This window comes from Zalophus californianus, chromosome 8 (assembly GCF_009762305.2).
Source record: "Zalophus californianus isolate mZalCal1 chromosome 8, mZalCal1.pri.v2, whole genome shotgun sequence".
Classification (NCBI taxonomy): Eukaryota; Metazoa; Chordata; class Mammalia; order Carnivora; family Otariidae; genus Zalophus; species Zalophus californianus.
This window is the reverse complement of record NC_045602.1, coordinates 23,879,349-23,903,986: the sequence shown is the minus strand read 5'-3', so window position 1 is coordinate 23,903,986 and position 24,638 is coordinate 23,879,349. Positions and strand designations below refer to the sequence as shown.

Below are 24,638 nucleotides of genomic sequence, written 5' to 3'. Positions count from 1 at the left end.
ACGCCTGCCTCCATTCTCCCCACATAGATCCTCTGGCTGATGGGCCAGAGGGGGCATCGTCAGCCATTTCCAAGGAGACCCTGTCCCAGGAGGAAAGGACAACTATAGGCATCTTCCTGGAGGCTGCAACCTGACTCAAGGTGTAGTCAGATGACAAAAGCAGGCTAGGGACGCCTGGGTGGCTCAGTCATTAAGCGTCTGCCTTCGGCTCAGGTCATGATCCCAGGGTCCTGGGATTGAGTCCCACATCGGGCTCCTTGCTCAGTGAGGAGCCTGCTTCTCCCTCTCCCTCTGCTGCTCCCCCTGCTTGTGCTCTCTCTCTCTCTGACAAATAAATAAAAATCTTAAAAAAAAAAAAAAAAAAAAGCAGGCCAGCCCCAGGCCCCCTTTCCAGGATGGCCAGCCCAGGTAGGTACAACAGGGCCCCAGGTAGAGAAGGCCTGAGTCCTGGGACAATGCAAGACACCAGATTCTGCAGCCCAAAGCTCCAGAGCTCCTGCGTGCTCTAGGAGGATGGCCCAGTGGCAGAAAGTGGAAACTCTAACACCCGGAGAGGGAAGGGTTAAAAGCGCCTCTCCGCCAACAAGGGTGCTTAGCCTCTTCAAACAGCTAAAACCTATTTTGCTTGGTGCAGGTTTTCCCAATAAATCCAGGGCCTGCAGTGATTTACCAAGAGCCTTGGTTATTGGCAACAGCAATCTCACTTACCCAGAGCAGCACTGAGAACAAGCCGTAATTTAAAGCTGGATTTATATTGTTTGTTCTACAGCAACAAACTCAGCAAATCATAAATTCCCTTTGAGATGAAGAGAGGAAATTGACAGTATTTATGGACTCGAAAGGCAGAGAAGGGCCTGACCAGGCCTTTGATTTGTAACTGAAACTGCTTCTGGAAGCTTCAGCCAAGGACACAGCTGCCGTCCAGCCCCAGGGAGTTGGGCTCCCACAGGGTGTGGGCACTGGGAAGGGAGGGGTGCCTGGCGGTGTTTGCAGCCTCACCATGGGGATGCTCTATGGGTCTTAAAGGCAGGACGTGGCTCTGTGCTCATGGGGACATACAGCAACAAGACCAGCACAGGTGGTTCTCAGGTCACGAGCTTCCTTACATCGTGGCAAGAGTGGTTTGTGAAAACTCAGTGTTCCTCTGCTCTGGACATGACTACTCAGGTGCTATGTCCCACATGCACTTGCACTTCGGTATGTGTCCTAGACGTGCCAAATATCACCTTCTAAGCATCTGAGAAAAGAATGACAAGCAGAAGTGGATGCACCCAAAATCCCACCTAGGAGTGTTGGAGAACCAAGATGTGTTAGTGCAAAGCACACAGGAACTGAGAAGCTCTCACCATTCCTGATGTGTCTCCCATAGCTCACTCCTTTTTCCCGTTTCATTCCACCCCCAACCCTCACTCCCTACTCCTCACTCAGATTCCTCCCACCCTGAGCCCTGGCCCCGAACAGTCTTCCTTCTCAAAGGCAACTCTCATCCGTTCCACGCTCAAAAGCCAATGGGATCCCAGCCCCACTCCTATACCAGACAATCAAGGAGGCCCACCTGCCCGTCCACTTTGTCCTCTCCAGCAGGCTTGCTCTGCTGTCTCACCGCCATCCCCTACAAGCCACGCCCACTGCTATCATCGCTACATCTAAAAACATTGCTGGCGATGCTTCCAGCTTCTTCCTGGCAATCCGGACCCATTTTTCCTTCAATGCCCTGTTGGCTCAATCACTGCGGTACTGTGTGACCCTGGATGAGTCATTTCTGTCACATGTACTCTGAGGAGGCAAGACTAGATCATCTACACATCTATCCTCCACGCCTCCCATTTGGGACACTCGGGTGGATGTGACATGGCAAAGCCTGCCAACCAGGTCCTGGGCTGCCCACCCCGTCCTACACAGCCTTCGGGGAAACATCTGGCCTGAGAGCCCCCCAGTGCCCATCAGCACTCTGCTGATTCCCAGCGGGAAGGGTGAGCCCACCCTGGGGCGAGCTCGGGGATCGAGTCTTCTCCCTACCAGAGCCAAGCAGGGCGGAGGCAGGAGGCTTACCCAGATTCTCAATCATGGCATCCAGTGCAGTCACCGCGGCAGTGTAAATCCCCGAGTTCTTGGAGTTGAGGTTGTCTGCAACAGCAATGATGATGGAGAGCAGCATGGGGTGTAAGCTTTCTTTCAGGAGGGGGATCATCTTGGCAAGGGACTCCAGGGCCCACTGGTTCACTTTCTTGTTGGAATCCTGAAGCCTTGGGGTGAAAGCATCAAAGACCTATTGAGGGAAGAGAAACCAAGAGCCCATGGAAACCCAGGCTGGGCAGGAAGCCCACAACCCAACCAACCACCCTTGGCAGGGATTCCTCTTGCCTCCCCGACAGGGTCATCCAACTTATGCCAGAACATTCTCAGTGGTGAGGCGCTTACCTCCTCAAAAGGGGAGGAGGACAAGAGGGGAAGAGCAACCACCTGTTGAGCACTCATTCCATCAAAGCATCTAAAGCATCTCATTAGGGGTACCCTGCCCTCTCGTGGAATGATCTTAATCCATGAGGCACGCATCCCCACCCTTAGTTTACCATTCAAAACAAAGCCAAAACTGAGGCAGAAAGAGTTTAAGTGATTTGCCCAGATCACACAGCTAGTAAGGAACTTGGATGGATGCCCAAGTCTGCTGACTTCGAGCCTGTGTCTTAACTACTGTGCTACATAGCTTGACCATCAGCAGCCTGGATCCTGGAAGAAGCAAGCATCTGCCCTGGTTTCCAGTCTGTGAAGGGCCTGTGCTGGCTCCTAACCCACCCATCTACCCATCCAGGCCCAGTCGCCTGGCCAACCACATACTCTGCCCCCAACACATCATGTGCCTGGCTAGACCAGGAGCAGCCCTCAGCCATGGGACCCTCTACCTCTACCCTCCTCGCCATAAATCCGCTAAAGGGATGAGAGATGCCCAGGACATCTCTGGGTGGTCCCAAGGCGCCTGGCAGGAGGCGGGGCCTTTGTCCCACTCAGCTACTTCGGGGCAGTCTCACAGTGTCACCAAGGCAACCGGGTAGCAGGTGCTTTTCCGGCTCCCTTTACCCTGAGGCATCTGGCACCGTGTCCAACTCTGTCCTGAGGTTTCCAAATTGAAGTCGCACCCACAGGAGAGAGACGGGTCGGGGGGCAGGGCTGGGGCAGCACTCACCTGGACCAGGTTGGCGGTGATGAGCTCCGGCGTGGCCTTGCAGTGCTCCAGGAGCCGCCCCACGCCTTCCATCCGAGACTGGTACTCTTTGGCCTCCAGCAGCCGCGTCAGCTCCCAAAGATGCTCCGCCACCTTGAGGCCGCCGCGCACGGAGGAGCGAAGCCCCGCCAGCTGAGGGCCGTTGGAGCTGAGCCTGTGTGGAAGGGACTTCTGACGTGGGCAGCCCCAGAGGACGGCTGCGCCTCTTGTCCCATGCCCTGCCCGCAGACAGGTGAGACTGAGACAAGAGTGCTACCTGCAGCTTGGTCCACCCCCAGCGGCTCTACCTGCGGCTTGCGGACACCGGCCCTGGAACTCTGGAAATCCTGTTTCCTCAGGGGACAGCAATCAGGTTGCCTAGAGGCCCACCCTTTTGTCAGGGGACAGGTCCCTCTCTTCCTGCCTTTTTTTCTCTTTTCAGAAAACACGTGAAGAAGGGGGAGGTGCTGGTATGGGAATGAGAGGCGGGAGTCCACCGAAGGACGACTGCACATTTAAGCTAAGAGTGAGGGAAGATCTCGCCAGTGCCTTTATCCTGATCCGGTTGCCTTGGCCCTGCTCATACTTCTCCAGTGACCAGGGAACTGTTAAGCCCTGTTCTCTTCCGCTGAGAGCACATGTCTATCATAGCCTCTGGCCCAGTCCAGCCAGCATGAGAGCAGTTCCATACAGCACTCCTACCCCCCACGCCCAGCTCAGAACATGGCTCTTTGAGCTCGTGCCCTACACGCAAGTCCCCTCTGACAGAGCCCAACATCATCCATGCTGTCATTCGTTCCTGCAGTCCACGCGGTTGGCCCACTGAGTGCTCAGCGCTGTCGTGGGCGCTGAGGACAGTGAGATGAGAGGCACGTTCTCTGCCTTAAGGAGCTCTCAGACCAATGGAGGCAGGTAAGCCAAGGGGGCTGACAGAAGACCGAAGAACAGAGAGCAGAGAGTGTCAGAGAGAGCCTCTGGGGGGAGGTGAGAGTAATATGGGTCTTGTGGGATCCTGTAGAAGAAATAGGCATGTTCCAGGTGCAGGCGGTGTGGCATAAGCAAAGACACAGCAGGGGACAGAGCGTGGCTCGGGGGGGCGGGTGTCGGGCAAGGAGGATGAGCTGCTCTGGTCTGACGGGGAGACCATGTGTGGGGGACAGCAGGAAGCTGATCTTGAACAGGTAGTGGGGGTTTCCCTGAGCGCCTGCTAGGGAGAAGAATTTTGGGTTTCAGGCACATCAGTGACCAGAGAGTTTCTGCCTTGTTTCTGCTCCTCCCAGCACCCACCCTCCAGCCTCCCCACCCGTTCCCTCGCATCTGCCTTCGCCCCAGCTCTGCCTCTAAACTCACCCCAGGCTGCCCTGATGGCGACAGGATGAGCGGCTCGAAGTGGGTGGAGAAGCTCTGAGCTTGGGCAGACAGCCTGGCCAGCAACACGCCCCGTGCGGACTAGTGCCATTACACCCACCCCGCAGGACTGCAGAAACCAACGTCTCCCGCCAGTGCTTCCGATCCCAGGATTTGGTCTCCCTGAGCTTTGGGTGGGGAACACCTGTTCTAAATTCACCCATGAGTGCTGCAGACCCAACTAGGTCTCCACCGTAGCCCAGATCCACACAGCCTCCCAGAGCCACCCCTGCCCAGGGCCAGTGGGCCATCTCCATCGGCAGCCTTGGATGTGGAGCCCCAGAGAGACAAGAGCAGCCATACCCAACCTCGCTGGGCAGCCCGTTCTCACCCAGCACCAGACTCCTCGACACCTTGCGGCCCTTGGCAGATGGAAGTCCGTCGCTTTCTTCTATTCCCTTGAAAAAGGCACACAGAATATGAGCCGAAGGGGTGGCCCTCTGGGGAACTGCCAACCACTCTAGGCTAGACCATAGCGACAGGAATAACCCCTTCCACCTGGCAGAGCTTCTGAGGGCAAAACTGAGCATTCCAGGCCACTGGTAGTCGGGGCAGGGGTCAAGATCTCCGTTTAACAGGAGACAGTGTGGACGTGCCCAGGGTGGCTCAAGGCACACCGGCAGAGAGGGGCAGAGCCAGGTCTGAGCACAGGGGAAGGAAATCACCCTTATCCCACCTGGCAGGGGTTATGGGTGAAATGGAATCTCTGGAATGCACACCCCACTCCCCTCCCCAGCTCAGCTCTGACCTCCCCCGCACCCCCCCCACCTGCTCAGGCCACCAACTCACCCGCTGCTTAATAGCCGCCATGACCTTCCGTAGGTCATGAGACGGGAGGCTCTGCTTCAGAAATGCATCAAACTTCGTATTCGACATCAAGATATTCACCATCTTGCGGCCATAAAACCTGCCGCAGGAGAAAGAGAGGGATGAAGAAACAGCCATAGAAATGCATCATAAATCTGCTTTACAGATTTACAGGAGTTTTGTAATTGTAGTAAAAGAGTTTTTGATACTTTTTCTAATTAAGACCATAATTGCTAATTAAGACAGTTAAAAACTAGGTTCATAAAGGAATAAACATCATCCGTAGCCCCATTACCAAGAGAAAACCACTATTAAATTTTCACATATTTTCTTGTAGCCTTTTTGACGCATATACATTTTTGTTGATACCAGAATGTATATACAACTTGCCTCTGGCTTTTTTTACTTCATCATTAATCATCTTCCCATATCATCCTTTTTAGTGGATTCATAATATTCCATTGGATGACTATACCAAAATGTACTTAACTTCTTCTAGTATGAGGCATCTAGAAGTCTGAAGAAGGGTGCGGGGGAGGGGGAGCAGTCTGGAAAGAAGTGGTCAGCTCCACCTAGCGAACAGCAGTGGGTGGGGGGGGGAATCAAAGAGGGCTTCATGGAAGAGGTGACGCTTAGATTGGGACTCAAAAGAGGAGTAGGAGTTCACAAGTGGGTTGGGATCAAGGGGGAAGGGGGGTGGAGGTGGGGGTCATTCCAGGGTCTGTAATACAATTTGACACGTTAGCAGGTGTGTGGTTGGTAAACAGCAGGTAGGGCCTGGAGCGGATATGACCCAATTTCTGGAAATGTGAAGGAGCTGGGCTTTAAAGCACAGACAACGGGAAGCTGCGGAATGACCAGATTTGCACTTTAGTGGAAAAGTGTCTGGCAGCAGTGTGGAGGACACATCTCTGGTGGCAAGGCGGGGGCCAGGAGACCTGTTAAGAGGCCACTATGACAGTCCAGAGAGTGGGAGGAGGAAGGGGAGGTCAGCCTCGGGACCTGCTAAGAAAGTGGAGACTGCAGGGCTTGGGAGCTGATCGGAGGTGGAGCAGGAAACATCTGCAGTCATTATTTCCCTCAACCCAAGACTCCATTGATTATAAAATGCACCATTGATTATTTTCCACTGAGGAAAAAAAAAATAGAAAGCACTGGCAATTTCCACTACCTTCAACGACACTGCCCCATGTGGGAAGGCAACACTTTCGTGTATTATCTCAGCAACAGAGGTAACGTTACTCACAGGCAGTGCCCTTCCTTCCTTAGGCTGGGTAAACTACTTGGTGGTTGCCTGGTAAGGAAATGCGGAATTTGGGTTGTTCCTTCTATGACTGTTTGCATTCATATCTAATTTATATCCCATTGCTCTAGTTCCATGCCTCTTCTCATACACTATAACTTTTCATTTCAGTGCCTAATAATAGTGTAATATTTCTGAGACATTTTAGGGAGCAATTAAACTCAACAAGTCCCCACAGAGCATCCATGGTGACTTCTTAAAATAAATATAAAAGGCAACGAGCAAGGCTCCTAGTTTAATTCCTACAATGCACACTGTGATTCAAAGGTTTATGCTATGAGCAATAATGCCCAAGTTTGAGAATGTGCAGAGAGTTAAGACCCAAATCAGAATTGCTGCCTGGCCAGCAGCAACTGTGAGACGCCTCTGAGTGTAAGATATTAAAAGGTGGGGGAAATTGTGTGTCTTAGAATCAATGAAGTATGAAGGTCCCCATTCTGCATCTTAGATGACTCAGTAAATAATAGTGACTTTTTAGAGTAGAAGGAACACAGCCAGAGAAACAGGCTTGGGGAGAAGGCGATGGGTTCATTCAGGGAAATTCTGCACCGAAGATGACAGTGGGACATCTGGCAGTGGTGATGCGTCCTCCAGAGGCTTTAGAGGTAAAGCACTGATGCTCAGAGAAGGGGTAGCCTGGAGGGAGACCCTACGAAGCATCAGAGTTGCTGTGGCTGGAGCCACGGAAATGGTGACAGTACTCAGGGAAAGTTGTAAGAGGACAAGAATGAAGACACTCCTGCGGCCATCTACATCCCGAGGGCAGGCAGGTGGAGAGGCGGCCATAGAGGAAGAGGGGAACTAGGGAGTGTAGGTCCATGGACACCGGAAGCACAGGTGCCAAGAAGGAAAGTGGAGTGTCGTCAATGCCGGCAATGTGAGAGAGGTCAGAATGGAGGGCGACATTCCAGCTGGAGAGACATTAGATCTGAATGTCCATCCCCCTCCCAACAACTAAAAACAAATCAAGCAGAACCTTCTAGTTCCCCACCAATGTTCCTCATTTCAGTAAATGACACTATCATTTACCCAATTGTTCAGCTTAAAAACTCAAGCATCATCTTTGATTTCTCTTTGAAAGCCTCACCACCCACATCCTGTTGGCTCTGCCTTCAAAAGACACCCCAGTCCAGCTCTCCCCTCCCCTCTGCTAGCCTCCAGCACCTCTGGCAGGGACTGGGGAGTAGCCATCTGTCTGGTGTCCCTTCTCCATCCTGGCCCCCCTCCCCTACTATCAATCCTCTAATGAGCAGCCAGAAAGATTAAAAAAAAAAAAAATCAAGAAGACAGCGAGCATTTAAAGACACACAAACTCTAGTAACCAGGGGCAAAAAGCACTCAGAAATAATAATGAGCTGGCACTTTTACCCATTAGATCAATAAAAATTAGAACTCCCGATACCGCAAGGTCATGAGGACGTAGGCACTGGCCCCAAAGGAGGGAAGTGGAGGGGCACGGTGTGCTCAAGAGCTCCCCACGATGCTCGGGCGGCTTAGGTGGACACATGCCCCTGACCACAGTCCTGCCCCCAGGGGAATATTCCCAGACATTCTCCCGGGGCTCCACCAGGGAGCATGTGTGAGGCTGTTCCGTGGAGCACCACTGCAGTGGGGAGGGCGCGCTCTCGTCTGTACAAAAGCACAGAAGGCAGGGGGGACATGCCCTGTGGAGGTGTACCGGATGTGGCGTGGTCTCCAGATCTGGCCACAGTGTCCCGGGGACTAAGGAGTGTGATTACCTGGACCCTAACCCTAGCTTTCCAAGACCGCTAATCAGGTTCTATCACTCTCCTGCTTTACACCGTCGAATATCTTCTCACACTCCTACTAAAGATCCTCCAGTGGCTTCCGGTCACAACCCAGCCAGAATCTTGTCTCCTGACCGCTGCCCGAGGGGCCCTCATCCGCCTCATCGCCCGTCCACCCTGCCCCACTCGCCAGGGCGCCCTGCAGCCCAGCCTTCCTGCTCCCGGAGTACCGAGCATACTCCCATCCGGGGAGGGGGGGGGTTGGCTTTGTACATTTCCGTCGCTGGCACATTCACACCCCCGACCCCCAATGAGTTGGCTCCTGCTGGCCCATCAGTTCTCAACTCCAGTGTCACTCTTCTGAAAGATCTCCCCCGACTCTCCATCAAAGGAGCCACCACCCCATTCGCCACCGTGGTGCTTTTCTCTCTGTACCCTTTATCTCTATCTGAAGTGACCGTAATAATTTATTTGTTTATTATCTGTCCACCCGACTAGGGGTGAGCTCCAGGATAGCAGAGGCCTAATTCTTCTTATTCACTGCCCTGTCCATAATAACGAAGAGTGATCTGCTCCCTATCCTTGAAAAGAATGAATGGCTTTTCAGAGGGTGGAGGGAGCTGGGGTGGGTCAGGAACAGGGGGAGAGTAGTGGCGAGAGAGGGAGAACTAGAGGCGTGCAGTGCCGGCCATTCCTCCAGGCCTGGCTATGCCGGTGGAGAGAGATGGATGGCGGCCATAAGGGAAGGACACAGCTGCGGTCTGTCTGACCATCCCTCCCATGGCCCCAGGGAAGCTGAGCTGTGCAGGCCAGGGCCCTTAGGGCTGGCTGGTTGCCTTATCTGCCCTGGGCTGGCCGGCTAGGCAGCCCCCAGCCCCTGGCCCTGCATCACCTGGTGTCCTGGTTGGAGTCCTGGGCCAGCCTCACCAGGTTGTGCACCAGCATCTCCGTGCTGTCCCTGGTGCCCGAGAGAAGTTTCTCGGCACCTATCTGCTCCAGGACGGCTGAGAGGTGCTCGGCAGTGCATTTCCGGACTGAGGGGTTTCGGTGGCTGAAAAAAAAATACAATCCCAGTCAAGGGTGCAGACAAGGAATGGGGTGTGGGGTCCCCAGACTGCCGCACGTGGACCTAGAGTTGTGCCTCCGTGTTTCATGCCGTGATGGGCTCCGCAATCTCTCATATGGACTACAGGGACTCTTCAAGAAAAGAGGAGTCACGTCCTGATCATAGAACCCAGGATGACAGTGGTAACGACAGGAGAAGGAAGGAGCGCCTACAGCCACGTGGTGCTCTGCACACACACACAGGTGCTCACCACCTCTGCGCTTTCCTGAGCCCGTGTTTCCCTTCCCCACCTTTTCCCCACCTAGAAAGATCCTACCCAATCCCTGTCTCCTTCTCTGCCCTCCCCAACCCCCTCGGCAGAATGTCCCCTGGGAAGTACAGGTGCACCCCTGTGGCTCCCCAGCCGGGCGAGGAGCTCCCAGGGAGCTGGCGCCCAGCTTCCTTCCCCCCAGTGGAATCCTGTGCCCTGCTGGTGCCTGGCACATGCCCACACTTAGTGGGAGCTAACTACACGTTTGTCCAAGTGAGCTGAGACAGGAGGGAGGGACAGGGGATCCATGGGTGATTTGGTAACCCTAACAGGGGAAACCCATCAGAATGTCACTTGTTTCTTTTTCACTCTTTCAAACAGGGCCTGAGTGCCCACAGTTCTTTAGACACCCGACCCTGCTTCTTGCAACTATGATCAATTGGAGCGCCTGGGTAGCTCAGGCGTTAAGCATCTGCCTTCGGCTTAGGTCATGATCCCAGGGTCCTGGGATCGAGCCCCAGGTCGGGCTCCCTGCTCAGCAGGAAGTCTGCTTCTCCCTCCTCCACTCCCCCTGCTTGTGTTCCTTCTCTTGCTTTGTCTCTCTCTGTCAAATAAATAAATAAAATCTTAAAAAAAAAACAATGATCAATTGCCTCAGCTTGTACTTAGCACAGCCTCAGAGCCAGGCACCCTGCTAAACACCCCCCATCTATTATCTGTTCGATTCCATAAGCCACTATTAGCATCATTTTGCAGGTGAGCAAGTTGAGCGAAGGGAGGAATCCAGAAAAAAGGACAAATAACATCTCCCAAGTTAGTGGCAGCCACAGTGAGCTCTCAGTGAATGTTACGGTAAAGGCAGGCATGGTTCTGAGCGCTCTTTCATGAATCCATTCTTGAGGATGGATACCTCCTCATACTTTGAAGAGGTATGCACCATTATTATTCCCATTTTACAGATGAGGAAACTGAGCACAGAGAAGTTAAGTAACAATCCAGGATGTGAACCCAGGCAACATGACTCTGGAGCCCCTCACCCTTCCTACCCAGCTGTGGTGCGGCTAGCAAAGGCCTGGCGGTGGCTACCACACACCCTGGGGGCTTTCCAGAAGGCCCCTGCATCTGTGTTACAAGTGGCTCTGGGGCTGAGAGAGGTTTGGCCCTGTGGGAGAAAGGGTTTGGGAAATGGTTTCGGTTTTGCTTTAGTTTGGGTTTTTGAATAAGGTGAAAGCAAATCTGGCTGCAGAAAGGCTCCCTTGGTAGGCAAGCACCTTCCTCCTCCCTGGGAAAAGGCCAAGAGGTGTGAGCTAGAGTAAGATTGTGTGCCTTGCTCTGCTCACAGCCTTGATTTTATCAGAAAGAACGCCCATCCCCTGGGAGAGGCACACGGGCCGCAGGCTGGCTCTCAGCCCGGTCTCCAGGGATGTTACCACGGACACTCTGAACTCCCCAGCCTTGAACAGAACGCCATAGCTCTCCACTTGCAGCTGAGGTTCAGGGCTGCCCTGAGCTCGCCTCAATATCCCCAACCTAGCCCAAGAAAAGTGGGAGAGAAGCACACCAGGAAGCAGGGGTCTTCCCCCCCCCCCAGCTACATGTGTGGGGCACCTCCTGCGTTTGGCTGCTCCTCTCCCATCCCCAGACCTCTCCCCTTGCCTTACCTTCCCAACCCACCCCTCCGACAACGAGCCACCACGTACTAGATGCCCACTGAAGTGAGGGCCGCCAGGGAGCGGGCGGGGGTCACATTCTCCACCATGGCCCCCAGGGAGCGGTGGGCGGCTCTCTGAATGAACTCGCTGGTGTTCCCCATCTTCTGGAGCAGGCCGCGGGTAATCTCCTCAGCCTCCTGGTCCATGTTCTTCTTCAAGGTCCGGAAGAGGGCTTCCAGAGTGCTGATGGCCAGGCGGGACACTTTGGAGCGGAGGTTGGTGACCTAGGAGAGAGATGGGACAGGGAGCCTCAAGGACTGCTGGACCCTGCCAAGGGTTCCAGAACATACGAAGTATGGGGCACAGCCCCACCGTCTCCTGCCACCGCCACCCTTCTTGCAGGCCTAAGCCTTGCCAGGCTGGAAACGAAAACCATGCAGTAGCTCTGGACAAAACAGCCCCATTTTTTATAAAAATGTTATTATTGTTATCATCGTAGTTATTAATTCCACCTGAAATTTAAAATTTGAACATCTGAAATTTGTGCAACACTTAGTCTTCTAAGTACTTTTACAAAGAATGTTCAATTTAGTCTTCACAAGCCCCCCCCACCACCACCAACATCACCCCCACCACTGGAATAGTCTATTCCCAAGAAGGGACCTGGCCTTCCCAGATGATAAGATGCATCTCTTTGCCTCCCTGGGCCCGGCCTAGGCCCCCACCCCAGCCCCAGCCCCAGGGGAGAAAAATCCTTGGGAGATGTTACAACTTCCCTGAGGCTGGAGATCTAGCCCAGAACACTACAGCCCCTTGTTGGGCATCTGAGTACAGAGGACAGCACAGGGCTGGGACGAAGGGGCATACAGGACTCTGGTTGTTTCAGTGCCCAGAGATTAGAAACAAGGAAACCCCAGGGCCTAGTTTTCCAATCTGAGACATGGGCGGCTACCTCCCACCTCTGTGGCTGAGGGCTAAGAAATAAGCGGGGGATGCCACGTTCCAGGGAGCCATGGCCCCTCCGTGGCTGCCATGTGACCCACCCTGAGCAGCGGCACCAGGGAAGGGGGACGGCCTGCTCTGCAGGGTGGGGACAGTGCACAGGACACAGGCTGTCTAGGTGGCCTCACCTCCCCCGTCACAGCCAAGGACACGTCGTGTAGCCTCCCAGCAAGGACATCTGAATGACAAACCGCCAGGAGCTGGACACTCAGCAGGCCCTTCTCCTTCATCTGCCTGAGAAGCAAGTTCCAGGCCCGTCACAGGCAGGTGGGGAGGGAGGAGCCCTGCTCCCCATGCGGATCGGGGCACTCCCCACCCCCCGCCACCACCACCCCTCTCCCGCTGCAAGGGAGGCGGGTAGCTGGGGTCAGGAGAAGGGGGACGTCCCCTTACCAGTCGCTGCTCTCCAGGCACTGGAGGGCATCCATCAGCCCCACCTCAGGGTTCGAGAAAGGCCTCAACTCCTTAAAGGTTCTAGGATCCAATTCCTCCTCCTCTTCTTCCCGCTCGGGAGACCCCAAGGTAAGCACCACAGGTAATGAGTTGGCTGCCCTCACAGAAAGGAAAAGGAACATGGCACATTTCGGCAGGAAGACCCAGGCCTGGCCTAACACGAGGTGTGCTCAGAGGAGGAGCTGCCCGGGGCTTGGAGGGCAGGATCTGTGTGTCCCCCCCCCGCCCCACCCCCGCCAGGAGACGCGGACACCTCCGAAAGTTCTAGCTTTTGTTGGCCTTTTCCGCCCCAGCCCTGCCATCCTCGTGGTTCTAAACAAGCCAGCCTGTGATACTCTGCTTGATGTGACGTGACAAAGCCCACCGTGCCGGTGACTCACCCCCAACCCTGCCCTATCTGTGGTTGGGTGAGGCTCATAAGTCTGTGAGGAGGGAGCCCCTACTCACACTGGTGGTGTTCTAACCTCCTCCCCACCCAGGAGGCTGTGTTATCAGCTTCTCCTCCTTCCCCCACTCTCCATCCTTTGTGAAGTTGCCCAGGGGCAAGGCAGGGAAGTGGCCCAAAGGACGAAGCAGGGGACAGTGAAAGCTCAAAGGAGACAATGCAGCTAATGGGGGCCCGTGTGGTCAAGATGTGGCAGGGACTGCCAATAAGCAGGGATGTTGTTTAAAACTCAGGTCATGTTTTCTAGGCTCCCCTTCCTTGGGGACGGATGCTAGAATCATAAAATCCTAGCAGATCAGGAAGGCAGTTTAGCCATCTACCTGCTCCAATGCCCGAAACACATCATCGGGGCCTCAGAGGCATTGGAAGGGGTCCATCAGTGGGTCCCCACCCACAGTCCCTCAGCGTCTCCATCAGCGGAGCCATGACAAGAGGCTCTCCTCCGAACCCAGAGCTCACACTGCCACGCCTCGCTTCCTGGCTACTTCTCTTCAGAGGCTCATCTCCCCCAGCATGATTGTCAAGATGGCGCACCCAGGAGGTCCTAGGCAAATCTGAGTTGGCAGGGCAATCCTTTACTTAAATCCTTTACTTAAAGACCAAAAGACCTCATTCCCAGATTCTCTTCTCACCTTTGCCATTGGATAAGATTCATTAGCCAAAATCTTAGTCCCCATGGACCAGTATCACCTTAAGTAAACTCAGGTGACTTTGGGTCTTGGTCTCAGTCCTGTTGACTATAAAATGAGTGGGATGGATTATATAGATCAATATCGCCCAAGTATCAACCATTCAATCACCACTTTCATGACTTCTTGCCATGTCTCTTCATTACCTGTAATTTTATTTATATGGCATTTTTTTCTTCAAGCCAACCCACTTTTCAGATCTTAAATAAGTTTATCCTAAAGGGAAATTTATGTCACTACCATAACTGGTAAACAAATATTATTCGCCACAGGTTAGGATATTTGCAGTAAAAGTAAGAGGACGTTATAAACTCCAGCTACCAAATTGTAGGCAGCTTCTGATGACTCAAGCTGGAAGGAAGATCTCTTTGTTTAAAAAGGAGATTGCCAAGCCTGAAAGGGATGCTCAAGACCAGCACTGAATTAAGACTTTCTACTTGACGGAATCAAAGGGATAGAAAGAGAACAGAGAAGAAGGATGCATCAATGTTATTTCTGGCACCAAACATGGTGTTCTACGCTGTCACCATGGTCCCACTACAGCCCACACTTAAAGAAACTCTGAGTCAGGCTGGTTGTTTTCAAATGCTCTTTAGTAGCAAAATCTTTCAAAACTGAAATGTCAGGTGGATGCCCAATATCTAAAAAAGTGAGGCAAAATAGATGTTGCTCCGGTAGAATGGGGTCAGAGCCTCCACTGTGCCTTGGCACCTTCCTGAGCACCCCAAAGAACTTTTGGATCCTGGGATCCCAGGCTGTAATCAGCCCTTTCCCACCCCGACATTTTATGAGGCAAACTGCAGGAACCCGAGGTCTTTACGGATCCCTCTCTTCCCCTTCCCGATGTTTCCGGCTACTTTCGTGGGTGTTTTTCCCCAGCATCTGTGGTCCCGGTGCACTGGTGAGTCCTCTAGGACATGTCGTGCAGGCTGGGCACACCTGCCTTTCTATCGGTAATTCTAGTTGCAATTCCCTGGATCCCCAGTCTGGACCATAGATGCTTTTGACTCCCATACTATCCCTCGTTCTCTGGCAAGGCAATCGCATCTCAGACTGCCCTCTACTCTAACACAGGTAATAGGAAGAAGCAGAACGGCCCAGGTCACCTTTGCTGTACCCCAGAGCATCCCGAGGCAACGCAGCGAGAGGGACATGTGACCCCCAGGCATTCGGCCTGGGCCCTACCTGAAGCATGGCGGGCAAAGCTGGGCTCCTGCTTGCTGACAGGGATGCTGGGCAGTGAGGCCCGGTTGGCCCGCTTCCTCAGGATGCCACCGATGTTTCTGTGTGGGTTGCTCAGCCCCGTGGGCACAGACATGGTCCCACTACCCCGGAGGGGAAGGAGGCCTGGGGAGGCAGAGAGAGTCCTAGGATGGCACTGGTCCTGCCTGTCCTCAGCCTGTGTCCTCCTTTGGACATGGGCCCATCAGTAGCTCCCTGTCCAGTGTCCAGATGGGGAGCATGGGGAGCTGTGGGTAAATCTCTTGCCCAGTGGTTGGCCAAGAAGTCTCCCCAGCCTGAGGGAATCGGGCCCCAGGCACCCAGTACCTTCCTTCATCAGGGCTCTCCGGGAGGCCAGGCTCTGGGAAGCAAGCTCCCTCTCCCTCTCCAGCTCCTCTGCCCTCTGGAGCAACTCCATCTCCTTCATCTGCCTCAGCCGCATCTTCTCCTGGGCAGACTTGGAGATGGTGACGTGGATCTGGCAGAAGGTCAAGGTAAACTCTGTTACGGTGAGGACCCAACAGCGCTTTCTGTACCTGCATTTATTCAGTCAGGAATGTGAGTGGCTCCTACCTGCCATCACTCTTCTGGGAGTAAACAAAACAACCGAGATCTTGCTCCTGGAGGGCTGCCAAACAGACCAATCTCTAACGTCAGGCAGTATGTACCAGGAGGAAAGTGAGGGACAGAGGGTGACAGGGCTTCCATTTTAGGTAGGAAGGCCCAGAGGGACTCCCGGAGGAGGGGAAATTTAAGCAGAGACATGAATGAACTAAGAGAGCAGAGGCCATGCAGATTTCTAGGGGCGGAGGGTGCTAAGCAGAGGAAAGCAAATGCAAAGGCCCTGAGCCTGGAGTGTGCTGGGCATGGTTGGGGGGCGGTGAGGACACTGGCCAGAGCACCCCGAGGCAGAGGATGGTGGGACACAGGGTCAGAGGTGGCAGGGGTGGGCAGAACCATAGTGCACCGGGCCCCGTGGCCCATGGTGAGGGGTCAGACGTGTCCTCTAAAGGACACAGCAAACCACCGAGGTTCTGAGCACAGGAGTGACGTTGTTGGACTTCCACTGGGGGATGCGGGGTTCCTCTAAGTGTTGTTGTTTTTTATAGTTTTATATTTGGGAATAATTTAAGACTCACGGAAAGTTGCAAAAGAGAACCAAGAGTTTCCGTGTGGTAGGGCTTGCACTAGCGTTGTGAGAATGAAGATGACAGAATGGCCTGATTCTGGACAGGTCCCCAAAGTAGAGCCCACCGCTTTTGCTGATATATGAGGTGTGGGGCGACAGAGAAAGAGAGGAGGCAAGGGTGGGCCCAAGATTTTTGGTCAGAGGATCTGGAAGGCTGGAGTTGCCTTTTCCTGCCATTGACCGGGGAAAGAGATTTTAGGGGGTAAAGATTCAACCGTTGAGTTTTGGAGGAGGTAAGTTTGAAATATAATTAGATACCTAAATGGAAATGCAGAGTATCAGTTAATACATACTTAGTTATATAATTTAACTGCTCCTGGAGGTCAGGGGAAGGTCTGGGCCAGAGAGGGAGATTTGGGGGTCCTTAGCATATAGATGGCACTTAATATCATGGACCAGAACAGGTCACACGGGGTCAGTAGAAATAGACCAGAGGCCAGAGATGCAGGCTCTGGGGCCTCCTGCGTGTAACGGGCAGGACGATGAGGAGGAGCCAGCCAAGAAGGACTGGGAAGCAACCAGATCTGACGGAGGCAGAGAACCAAGAAGGAAGCCACCCCCTCACCCGCCTCCCTCCCAAGGTGGGGACTGCAAGAAGAGTGAGCCACCAAAGCTGCTGACGGGTCGAGTGAGAAGAGACCTGAGCTGTGCTGCATGTGGGAAGGTGAAGGTCATTGGTGGCCTTGATGTGGGCCGTTTCCGTGGGGGCAGTGGGACCCAAACCGGACTGTAGCGGACCCAGGACAGAACGGGTGGAGACGAGGCAGTAGTTTTGTTTTCTTAAGACAAAAGAAATAACGGAGAGCTAGGATGCTGGTAGGAACGGTGTGATCCTGGGGGGGATATTGCTGATGCAAGAACAGGAAGAGGTGCGGGGCCGGGGTGTGGCTGGACAGAGCTGGAAGGACAGGACGCCGTGATGGGCGAAGGGGATGCTTGAAAGCAAGATGCCAGTGGGGGGTGAAGTGATCACAAGGTCCACGGTCCGACCCTGGGGGTGAGCGGCCAAGGTGGGGGGGGCAGTGGGGTCACGTCACAGCCCTGAATTACTCTTCCTTCGGTTGTCGAGCTCCGGCGCCCTGGCTGGAGCGGGAAGGCCGCGCGGCCCAGACCCCATCGTCGTCATCACTGGACTCTAACGGAGCACGTGCGCGCAGCGGGCCTTCCAGGCACGTTTCCTGTACTCTCATATCTCTGCTTCAAAGACTGAGCACAGAGCTCCCCTAATAGTGACTCTTCAAGTTTTAGTAAATTCATCCAGACCAGAGAAGGGAATCATCCGGACCTAGGTCACCTTAGAAGCGCAAGGTGTTCGTCAGCCTGTCAAGCACAGTCTTTGGCTGACCTGCCCGTCAGCTGTCTCTCAGTTGCTATCTTGGGAGTTGGTTCAAATTACTCGGTTTGGTTCACCTAAGCCCCTCTGGGCTCTCCACATCCTGCTTCCTCCCGAACCCCGCGTGACCTCCTTCTGCCCTCCCTTCCCCCCCACCCCGCCCCTCAGCTCCCCACTGCACTCCTCCCCTCACCTAGCCCCCAACCCCCATCCTTCTCTTCCTTTCCTTGGTCCTCACCCCCAAACCATCTACAGCTTCCAGCCTTAAGCACCGGGAAGCCGACTCAGGGCTCTTTCTTGCCTTCCTCAGGCTGGCCCCACATTTATGTATTTCAGAAGACATGCTTGTGTTCAGCCAGTGGTCCACTCTGACCCCCGCTTTCTCCTCCCCTCGCTTTCCAGATACCTTGGTACTGCTCTCCTTCTGGTCCTCTTCTTTGAGCAAGGGGCGGGCTCCTTTGTTCTGGCCGAAGGAGAAAGCTGTCAGTGTAGGAGCGGACTGAGATGAAAGCAGGGCGGGCTTCTCAGGGGTGGCAGACCTGTCTCTGACAGGCAGGGCCGAAGGTCTTGGCTCTGTGGGGTCAAGAACAAGAATGAAGCTGAGGACACCCAGCACTCTGAAGCAGCACTCACCCTTCTGGGCTGCCCCCTGGGGCCCTATGACCCTGTGGCTGGTATAGCATTTTACTGCCTAAGCCTGCCATTCTCCACGGTTCCGCCCAATGCTTCCTTGGTGGCGAAACTCTACCGAACAGCGCCGGCAAGCACAGAGCAGGCTGCCCAAGGACCAACATTCTCCTGCTCTCCTCTGTGCATCCATCCATCCAACCGTTCAGTCAATAATTACTGCACACCTTATCGTTAAGACAGGGAAGGGAGGAGGCAGGGCAGGAAACAGGGAGTGGGTCCGTTATCTAGGAAGTTTAAGATAGTTCCTGAGCATGTCAGTCTATCTCTCCCCAGGAGGCGTGCACCTCAGGAAGAGAGAAAATAAACTGAGTCCCATCATCACACAGCGTGAAGGGACCAGAGAACTAACCAATGCTAGTCCCATCCCCTCGTTGTACGGATGGGGAAGCTGAGACCCAGCAACCTTCACACGCTCTTGTGACTGATACAATACAAATTCACTTCCAAGTGACAGCAAATCATTAGTGTTTCCTGGTCATTCTAGATTTTCCTAGTCAATAGATTTCAAAAGTAACGTGCCTTCTTATGGAGGCAGGACAGGGGTAGATCAGTTTTAACTGGGTTCTCCTGTCATCAACGTCTGGAGCACACCGCCCTTGGGTGAACCTGCAAGTAAGGGGTCCATTGGAATGGGGGCCACCATCTGGGGCTGCCTGAGGTTAGAAGGGGTGCCTTGAATCTGGGGCCTCCAGGAGGGCTCCCAGGTTACCCTGGACCTCTGCCCAGCCCATGCCTTCTGCCAAGGATCCCTCTGCTTGGCTTCCAGGAGAAGGATCGAGGGCCAAGACAGAAGAAGGGCAAAGGCTTCATTTGCCCAAAAGTAAGGGGGCAGGGCAGAGGACACAGATGTTCAGGTGCCGGCTAAGGAGGGCAAGGACTGCAGGAATGCCACACGATTTGGGGAAGCCCTCAGCTTCAGACAATACCACGTGAGCTCCTTCTATGTGGTAGGCAGGCACGTTACACGTATTGGGCAATGTTATCCCCAGCTAATGGCTGGAGGGTCAGAGAGCCCTTTAAGGACTTTACTATTTTGTATCCCCTTCCTCACCTCCACCTCCAAGAGACATCCTAGAAAGCCTTGTCTGAGCAGCGTGGCCCCTGCCCCCCCCCCCAGCCCCCGGGGACCTGGTTCTCAAGCAGCAAGCTGGGGATGCAAACAGGGGAATAGTTGCAAACTGGGGTCTCCTGGCCCAAACCCCCATGCCGGCACACTCAGGGGTAGCTGTTAAGGGACACTGTGGGTGCCAGCATGGGTCACAGCAGACAGTCCGAGGTCACCCCACTGCACCAGGAGAAGCAGCCGCCACCGAGGTTTCTATGCCAGGCCTGCCTCTTGGGCTCAGCTCGAGTCCTGAGCCTGGGGCTTCCTGGGCAACAGCCCCCCACTCACCAACCAATCCACTTGCTAAGCTGTCCAGAGTGACCTGCCCGAAAGCTGGACTAGGAGTCTGCCCCCTCCTGCCGGTCAGCACAGCAGCTATCTCCAAACCTCCTCCCCAGGCTCGGGGTGCTCCGTCCAGATCCCCTCACCGGACCTGCCCGGGGCTCAGCCTCCCTCCTCCCCACAGACTTAGGTCATCAGGCTGGAGAGCCTCCGGCTCCCTCTTCTGAAGCCTCTCTGCGCCCCGGCCTCCTGCAGGCCACCCGCCTCCCTAACAACCGGGATGGCCCTATTCTCCCGACACTAAGCCTTCCGGGACCCGCTGACTGAGGGGTTCAGGGGATATGGTTCAATGTCTCACTTGGCCTGGTATGGAACATTCTCCTCTGCTTGCTTAAAACAGTGCAGGGGCAGCCGCCCAAGGTGTCAGAAGCACGGTCTCTGGAGCCCTGCGGCCCCGCGCGCACATATGGCGGGCCACCTTCCAGGCTCTGGGACCGGGGACAAGACCCCAGCCTGCAGTCCTGGTGCAGCCAGTCACAGGTCACACAGGCTTCCCTCGCGGCTGGGCTACCAGGAAGCTCCATGTGCTGGTACCGCCCTCCAAGGTGGCATGGCCCGAGGCCTCAGTTTCCCCGTCCATAAAATGAGGGGCTAGGGTCTGAGGGTGCTCACACCTACTCCAACCCTACTTCTGATCCCCTACCTGGCCCAGGAAGCAGGGAGTTGAATTAACAGCAAGTGGGGGTGTGTGTGGGGAGTACGTACCCAGAGATTTAGGGGTCTTCTCCCGAGGCCCACTCTCCCGAACCAATCTTGAAAGAATCGGGGAGAAAAAAAGCACCATGAGAGATGGCAAGTAGAAGCCACTTCGGTGAGGAGCCTGGGTGGCTCCAGGATGGGGCAACGGGCGAGACGGGGGGACCCGTGAAGGGGGTGGGGGCGGCTCTGTAAAGAGGCTCTTGGCTAGGAGCTCAAAGCTGCGGGGGATGCAGCTCCATCCGCAAAGTCAAGGGCAGGCCGACCGAAGACCAGGCCAGGCCAGGCTGGGTCCAGACACAGACGCCGCAGACCACCGCCGCTGCCCCGCTCAGGGGCCCATGGCTTCTGCCCGCCGATCCTGCAAGAGTCTCCGCCTCAGCGTGCTCAGTCCTCTCTGGTCACCAAAGTGGCCTTTCTAACGCAGATCTGATGGCACTTCCACACCTAAAGGCTTTCAGTGGCACCTTGCTACTTCAGAGTAAAGCTCACGGTCCTCGGTTTAGCACACAGAGCCGTGCAGTCCTGCTAACCTCACCCGCCTGTGTCACACCAACACTGGTGCTGGTGCGCACACCCCTTGAGGCTCCGGGAATGCCTCACGTCTCTCCCTCCTCGTCGCCCAAATTCTCCCTCAGGCTTCAAAACTCAGCTCTGGCCTCACCTCCTCCAAGAAGGCTTCCCAGCCTGATTGAGATCATTTCCCGGGGGCTTCCCCAGAAGGATGGGCAGAGATTTCAAGTTATGGCCTCTGCCCGGCAGTGCTCCCCGTTGAAGAATAGATAGGCGGTTTAAATAAAAGTGTGGTCAGGGTGGCTCAGATGGTTAAGCGTCTGCCTTCGGCTCAGGTCATGATCCCAGGGTCCTGGGATCGAGTCCCACATCGGGCTCCCTGCTAGCGGGGAGCCTTCTTCTCCCTCTGCTTTTCTCTCTCTCTCTCTCTCTCTGTCTCTCATGAAGAAATAAATAAAATCTTTAAAAAAAAAAAAAGTGTGGTCAGGTGGTCCGTGGGCTAGATGCTGTGTGGACAGTGCAGAGGAGGCTCTTTCCCTGATCGCCTCCCCAGGGAGGGCAGGGAAGACCTGAGCGCAAGGACTGGCATACGACTGGGGCTTGAAGAGCAGTAGGAGCTGAACGGGCCCCCCTCCCCCCCGCCCAGGTGAAGGCTGGTGTTGGGACTGCAGGGATGGGGCGGGGAGGCTCTGGGGGTGGGCCGGCTCCGGAGGGCAGCCCAGGAGGCCTGCGGGGTGGTGGGCTGGGACAGGCCCTGAACGTCAGACCGAGGAGACTCTCCTTAACCTGCTGACACAGGACGTCAAAAAAATGAGAATGGCGTGGAGGAAAGGTACACGGGGTGGTGCACGAGAAGGGAAGATTAGAATGCAGAGCCCAGGCAGCAAGGTGCTGGGCTGGGAACTGTTGGGGCGCTCAAGAGGGAGCCCGTGAGTGGAAACGGAGAAGACAGGCAGGGGCAAGAGAGGGTGGCAGCCTTCATACTTTCTCTTGTTTACGGAAGACCCAATGGGATGTGGCAATCTGCTAGGACAAGGGGCCACAGGAGCAAGAGCCGAAGATGATGCCGAAATTGGAAGATGGAAGAGAATGCCCGCACCCTGGTGGGAGTCGGGAGGTCGTGGGAGGGAGGGGGTTTGGGGCAACGTGAGGTGGCCCGTCAGTGTGGCCATGATGGTGGCACAGCCTCCCTCCCTCCCTCTGACGCCGGATCGGCATCGGCCATGAGGACACCGGGGATGCCCACCAGGAGGATGGAAACGCGGAGCCCAACTCTAGGGAGACCTTGGGGCAGAGCGGGGGATGAGGGAATGAGGGAGCCGCCCATCCCTGGAAGCTGCCAGCACAGACAGGACTCCCCCAGGGGAGAACAAGTAGCTGGGCACAAACGGCCAGGACCAAACTGCAGGAACAGCCACGTCTAAGAGGTGGACGAAGAAGGGCGCAGGGGACACTGCCTAGAAGGTCCTGCCACAGGAGGTCAGGGAGCAGGGTTCAAGTCAGGAGGGCAAGGAAGGGGAAGGACGTGGACGTCAGTCCCTCACAGGATGTGAAGTCGAGAGCAAGGAGGGTGGAGTGAAGGCCACTGGTCTGGGGCCAGAGAGTCCCTCCAGCCACCAGCACCGCCACTGAGGGGAGGAAGGGCCTGGCGTGAGGAAGCACAGGTCGACGGAGCACAGGTCGACGGAGCGGGCATTCAGATCCAGGAGCAGGCCCACACTCCACCGGGGCTGGGGAGGAGGTGGACGTGGGTACAGATGGGCAGGGAGGCAGCATGGGAGACGGAGAGGTGAGGAACATGAGAGAAATGGCAGAACGCAGTACAGCAGGCCCCACAGGGATGCGAGAAGGGAGGCCTCTGTCATTCTCCCTCTGTCTGCCTCTGTCTCTCTGTCTCTCTCTCTCTCTCTCTCTCACACACACACACACACACACACACCTGCTCCGACATCAGTTTGGACTGACCATGGGGATGTTCTGGGACATCTGAAGAGTTCCGTCTGTCCCACTTGAGAGCCATAAATCCAGATTCATTACAACACAGCAACCCTCTACCTCCCCTGATTCCCAAACATTTTTGTGTATAAAGACCCCTTTTTACATCCAAAGCTTTTGTGGACCACTCCCTCCCACTTCCCTACAGATACCGGATAATGCTTGTATTTTTAGTATCCATTAGTTAAGAAAATACATAATAACAAAGAGCTACCGGGAATAGAGCTCCTATTTCATTCATCACTGCAACAACCACAGACATCAGCAAACTGGTGGACTATGGAGGCTGAGACACTGTCTACTAAGCGCAGACGCCCAGCCCGCTGGGCTCAAGGATCAGCTCTGTGAGGTCCCCAGGTCTGTGGCTCATGGGTGAGCCAGGCCCTTCACGTGCCCAGGCCCCCAGAGCTCCTCCCTGGCACTGGAGGCTCAGCAGATCTCGGATCTCAGAGGGCCAGCTGGAGAGAGGGCTGCTTACCGCGTGCGGGGGACCCTCAGGCCCGTCAGGACACCCTGGCCGAGAGGCAAGCAGCTGGGAAGGGGGCCAGCCGTAGAGGAGGAGGCCCCAGCAGACACGGCGGCCTTCGGGATGGGCGGGGTCACAACGCCTCCCAGTGACTTGTGCATCTTCTTGTCATTGCAATGCAGGTATTGTCTGGAGATCTGCACCCGGGAGCGGAGGTTGAGGGAAGGTTCTGGAGGCTCACCTCCCAGGCCCCTCACACAGGGTGGTCCCTTTTATCAGCAGCCACCTGGGGTGGTAGGCAGTGCTGGGAAGTGGCCTCTGGTTTTTCTTCCCAGCCACACCACCCTGGGACCACCCCCAGAAAGCTCACTGTTTCCTTACCACTCCAAGACAGAAGACCTGCTGCGGGGTACCCCCCTCATCCCTACTCTCTTTTTGTTATTATTATTTGTTTTTCTATTCTTCTCATTTCAGAAACTCCTACAACATCAGAGCTGAAAGGGATCTTCAAAAACGTCTGGTCTAATACCTTCTTTTTATAGATGTGCAAACTAGGCCCAGAGAGGAGGGTGACTGGCCCAAGGTCACACAGCCAGTGAGGGGCAGAGTGGAAACCAGAGCCCAAATCTCCTGAGTTTCAGCCCAGCCACCTTTCCCCTCTGCCGCACGCCCTTGCCTGTGATAGGGATGGTCAGAAGCATCAGGAACTCTGGAACGTTTAGACCAGAGAAGGCCTAGGGATCCCCAAGTGTAGGGCCGGTGGTCACACAGCCTGTGCTCAGCACCTCTGGGGCAGCCAGCCAGATCGTGCCCAGGCCCCCAGAGCTCCGCCCTGGCACTGGAGGTTTTGGATGCTGCAGGGAAGATGCCCCCCCAGTGCTACCCCTATCCTTGAGGGCAGCCCTTCACACACCTCCAGAGAAGCTCAGGGCTCAGGAATGGGGGGGGTGGTAAAGAATGGGAACAAAGAGGGGCGCCTGGGTGGCTCAGTCAGTTAAGCATCTGCCTTCGGCTCAGGTCATGATCCCGGGGTCCTGGGATCCAGTCCCGCATCGGGCTCCTTG

At 55.1% G+C, this 24,638-nt stretch overlaps 1 protein-coding gene across 2 annotated transcripts in view; it reads right to left on the bottom strand.

Annotated features, from left to right (window-relative positions):
* The window catches only part of TOGARAM2 (TOG array regulator of axonemal microtubules 2), a 50,829-nt gene that overhangs the window by 10,311 nt on the left and 15,880 nt on the right, over positions 1-24,638 (bottom strand). Inside the window, exons 7-19 of one of the 2 annotated variants that reach the window (XR_003524672.2) lie at positions 23,587-23,771; positions 20,610-20,656; positions 18,174-18,340; positions 15,573-15,723; positions 15,210-15,371; positions 12,831-12,984; positions 12,566-12,671; positions 11,484-11,719; positions 9,360-9,518; positions 5,399-5,516; positions 4,913-5,007; positions 3,185-3,377; positions 2,053-2,246 (exon numbers count right to left, since the gene is read on the bottom strand). Coding sequence is in view for 1 of the 2 variants with exons in the window: in XM_027622283.2 (XP_027478084.2) it covers positions 2,053-2,269; positions 3,185-3,377; positions 4,913-5,007; positions 5,399-5,516; positions 9,360-9,518; positions 11,484-11,719; positions 12,566-12,671; positions 12,831-12,984; positions 15,210-15,371; positions 15,573-15,723; positions 18,174-18,340; positions 20,610-20,656; positions 23,587-23,771 (1,990 nt within the window). In the remaining variant the exon portion in view is untranslated. Of the gene's footprint in view, positions 1-2,052; positions 2,270-3,184; positions 3,378-4,912; positions 5,008-5,398; positions 5,517-9,359; positions 9,519-11,483; positions 11,720-12,565; positions 12,672-12,830; positions 12,985-15,209; positions 15,372-15,572; positions 15,724-18,173; positions 18,341-20,609; positions 20,657-23,586; positions 23,772-24,638 lie in introns of both variants that reach the window. The other variant, XM_027622283.2, reaches the window with a different exon arrangement.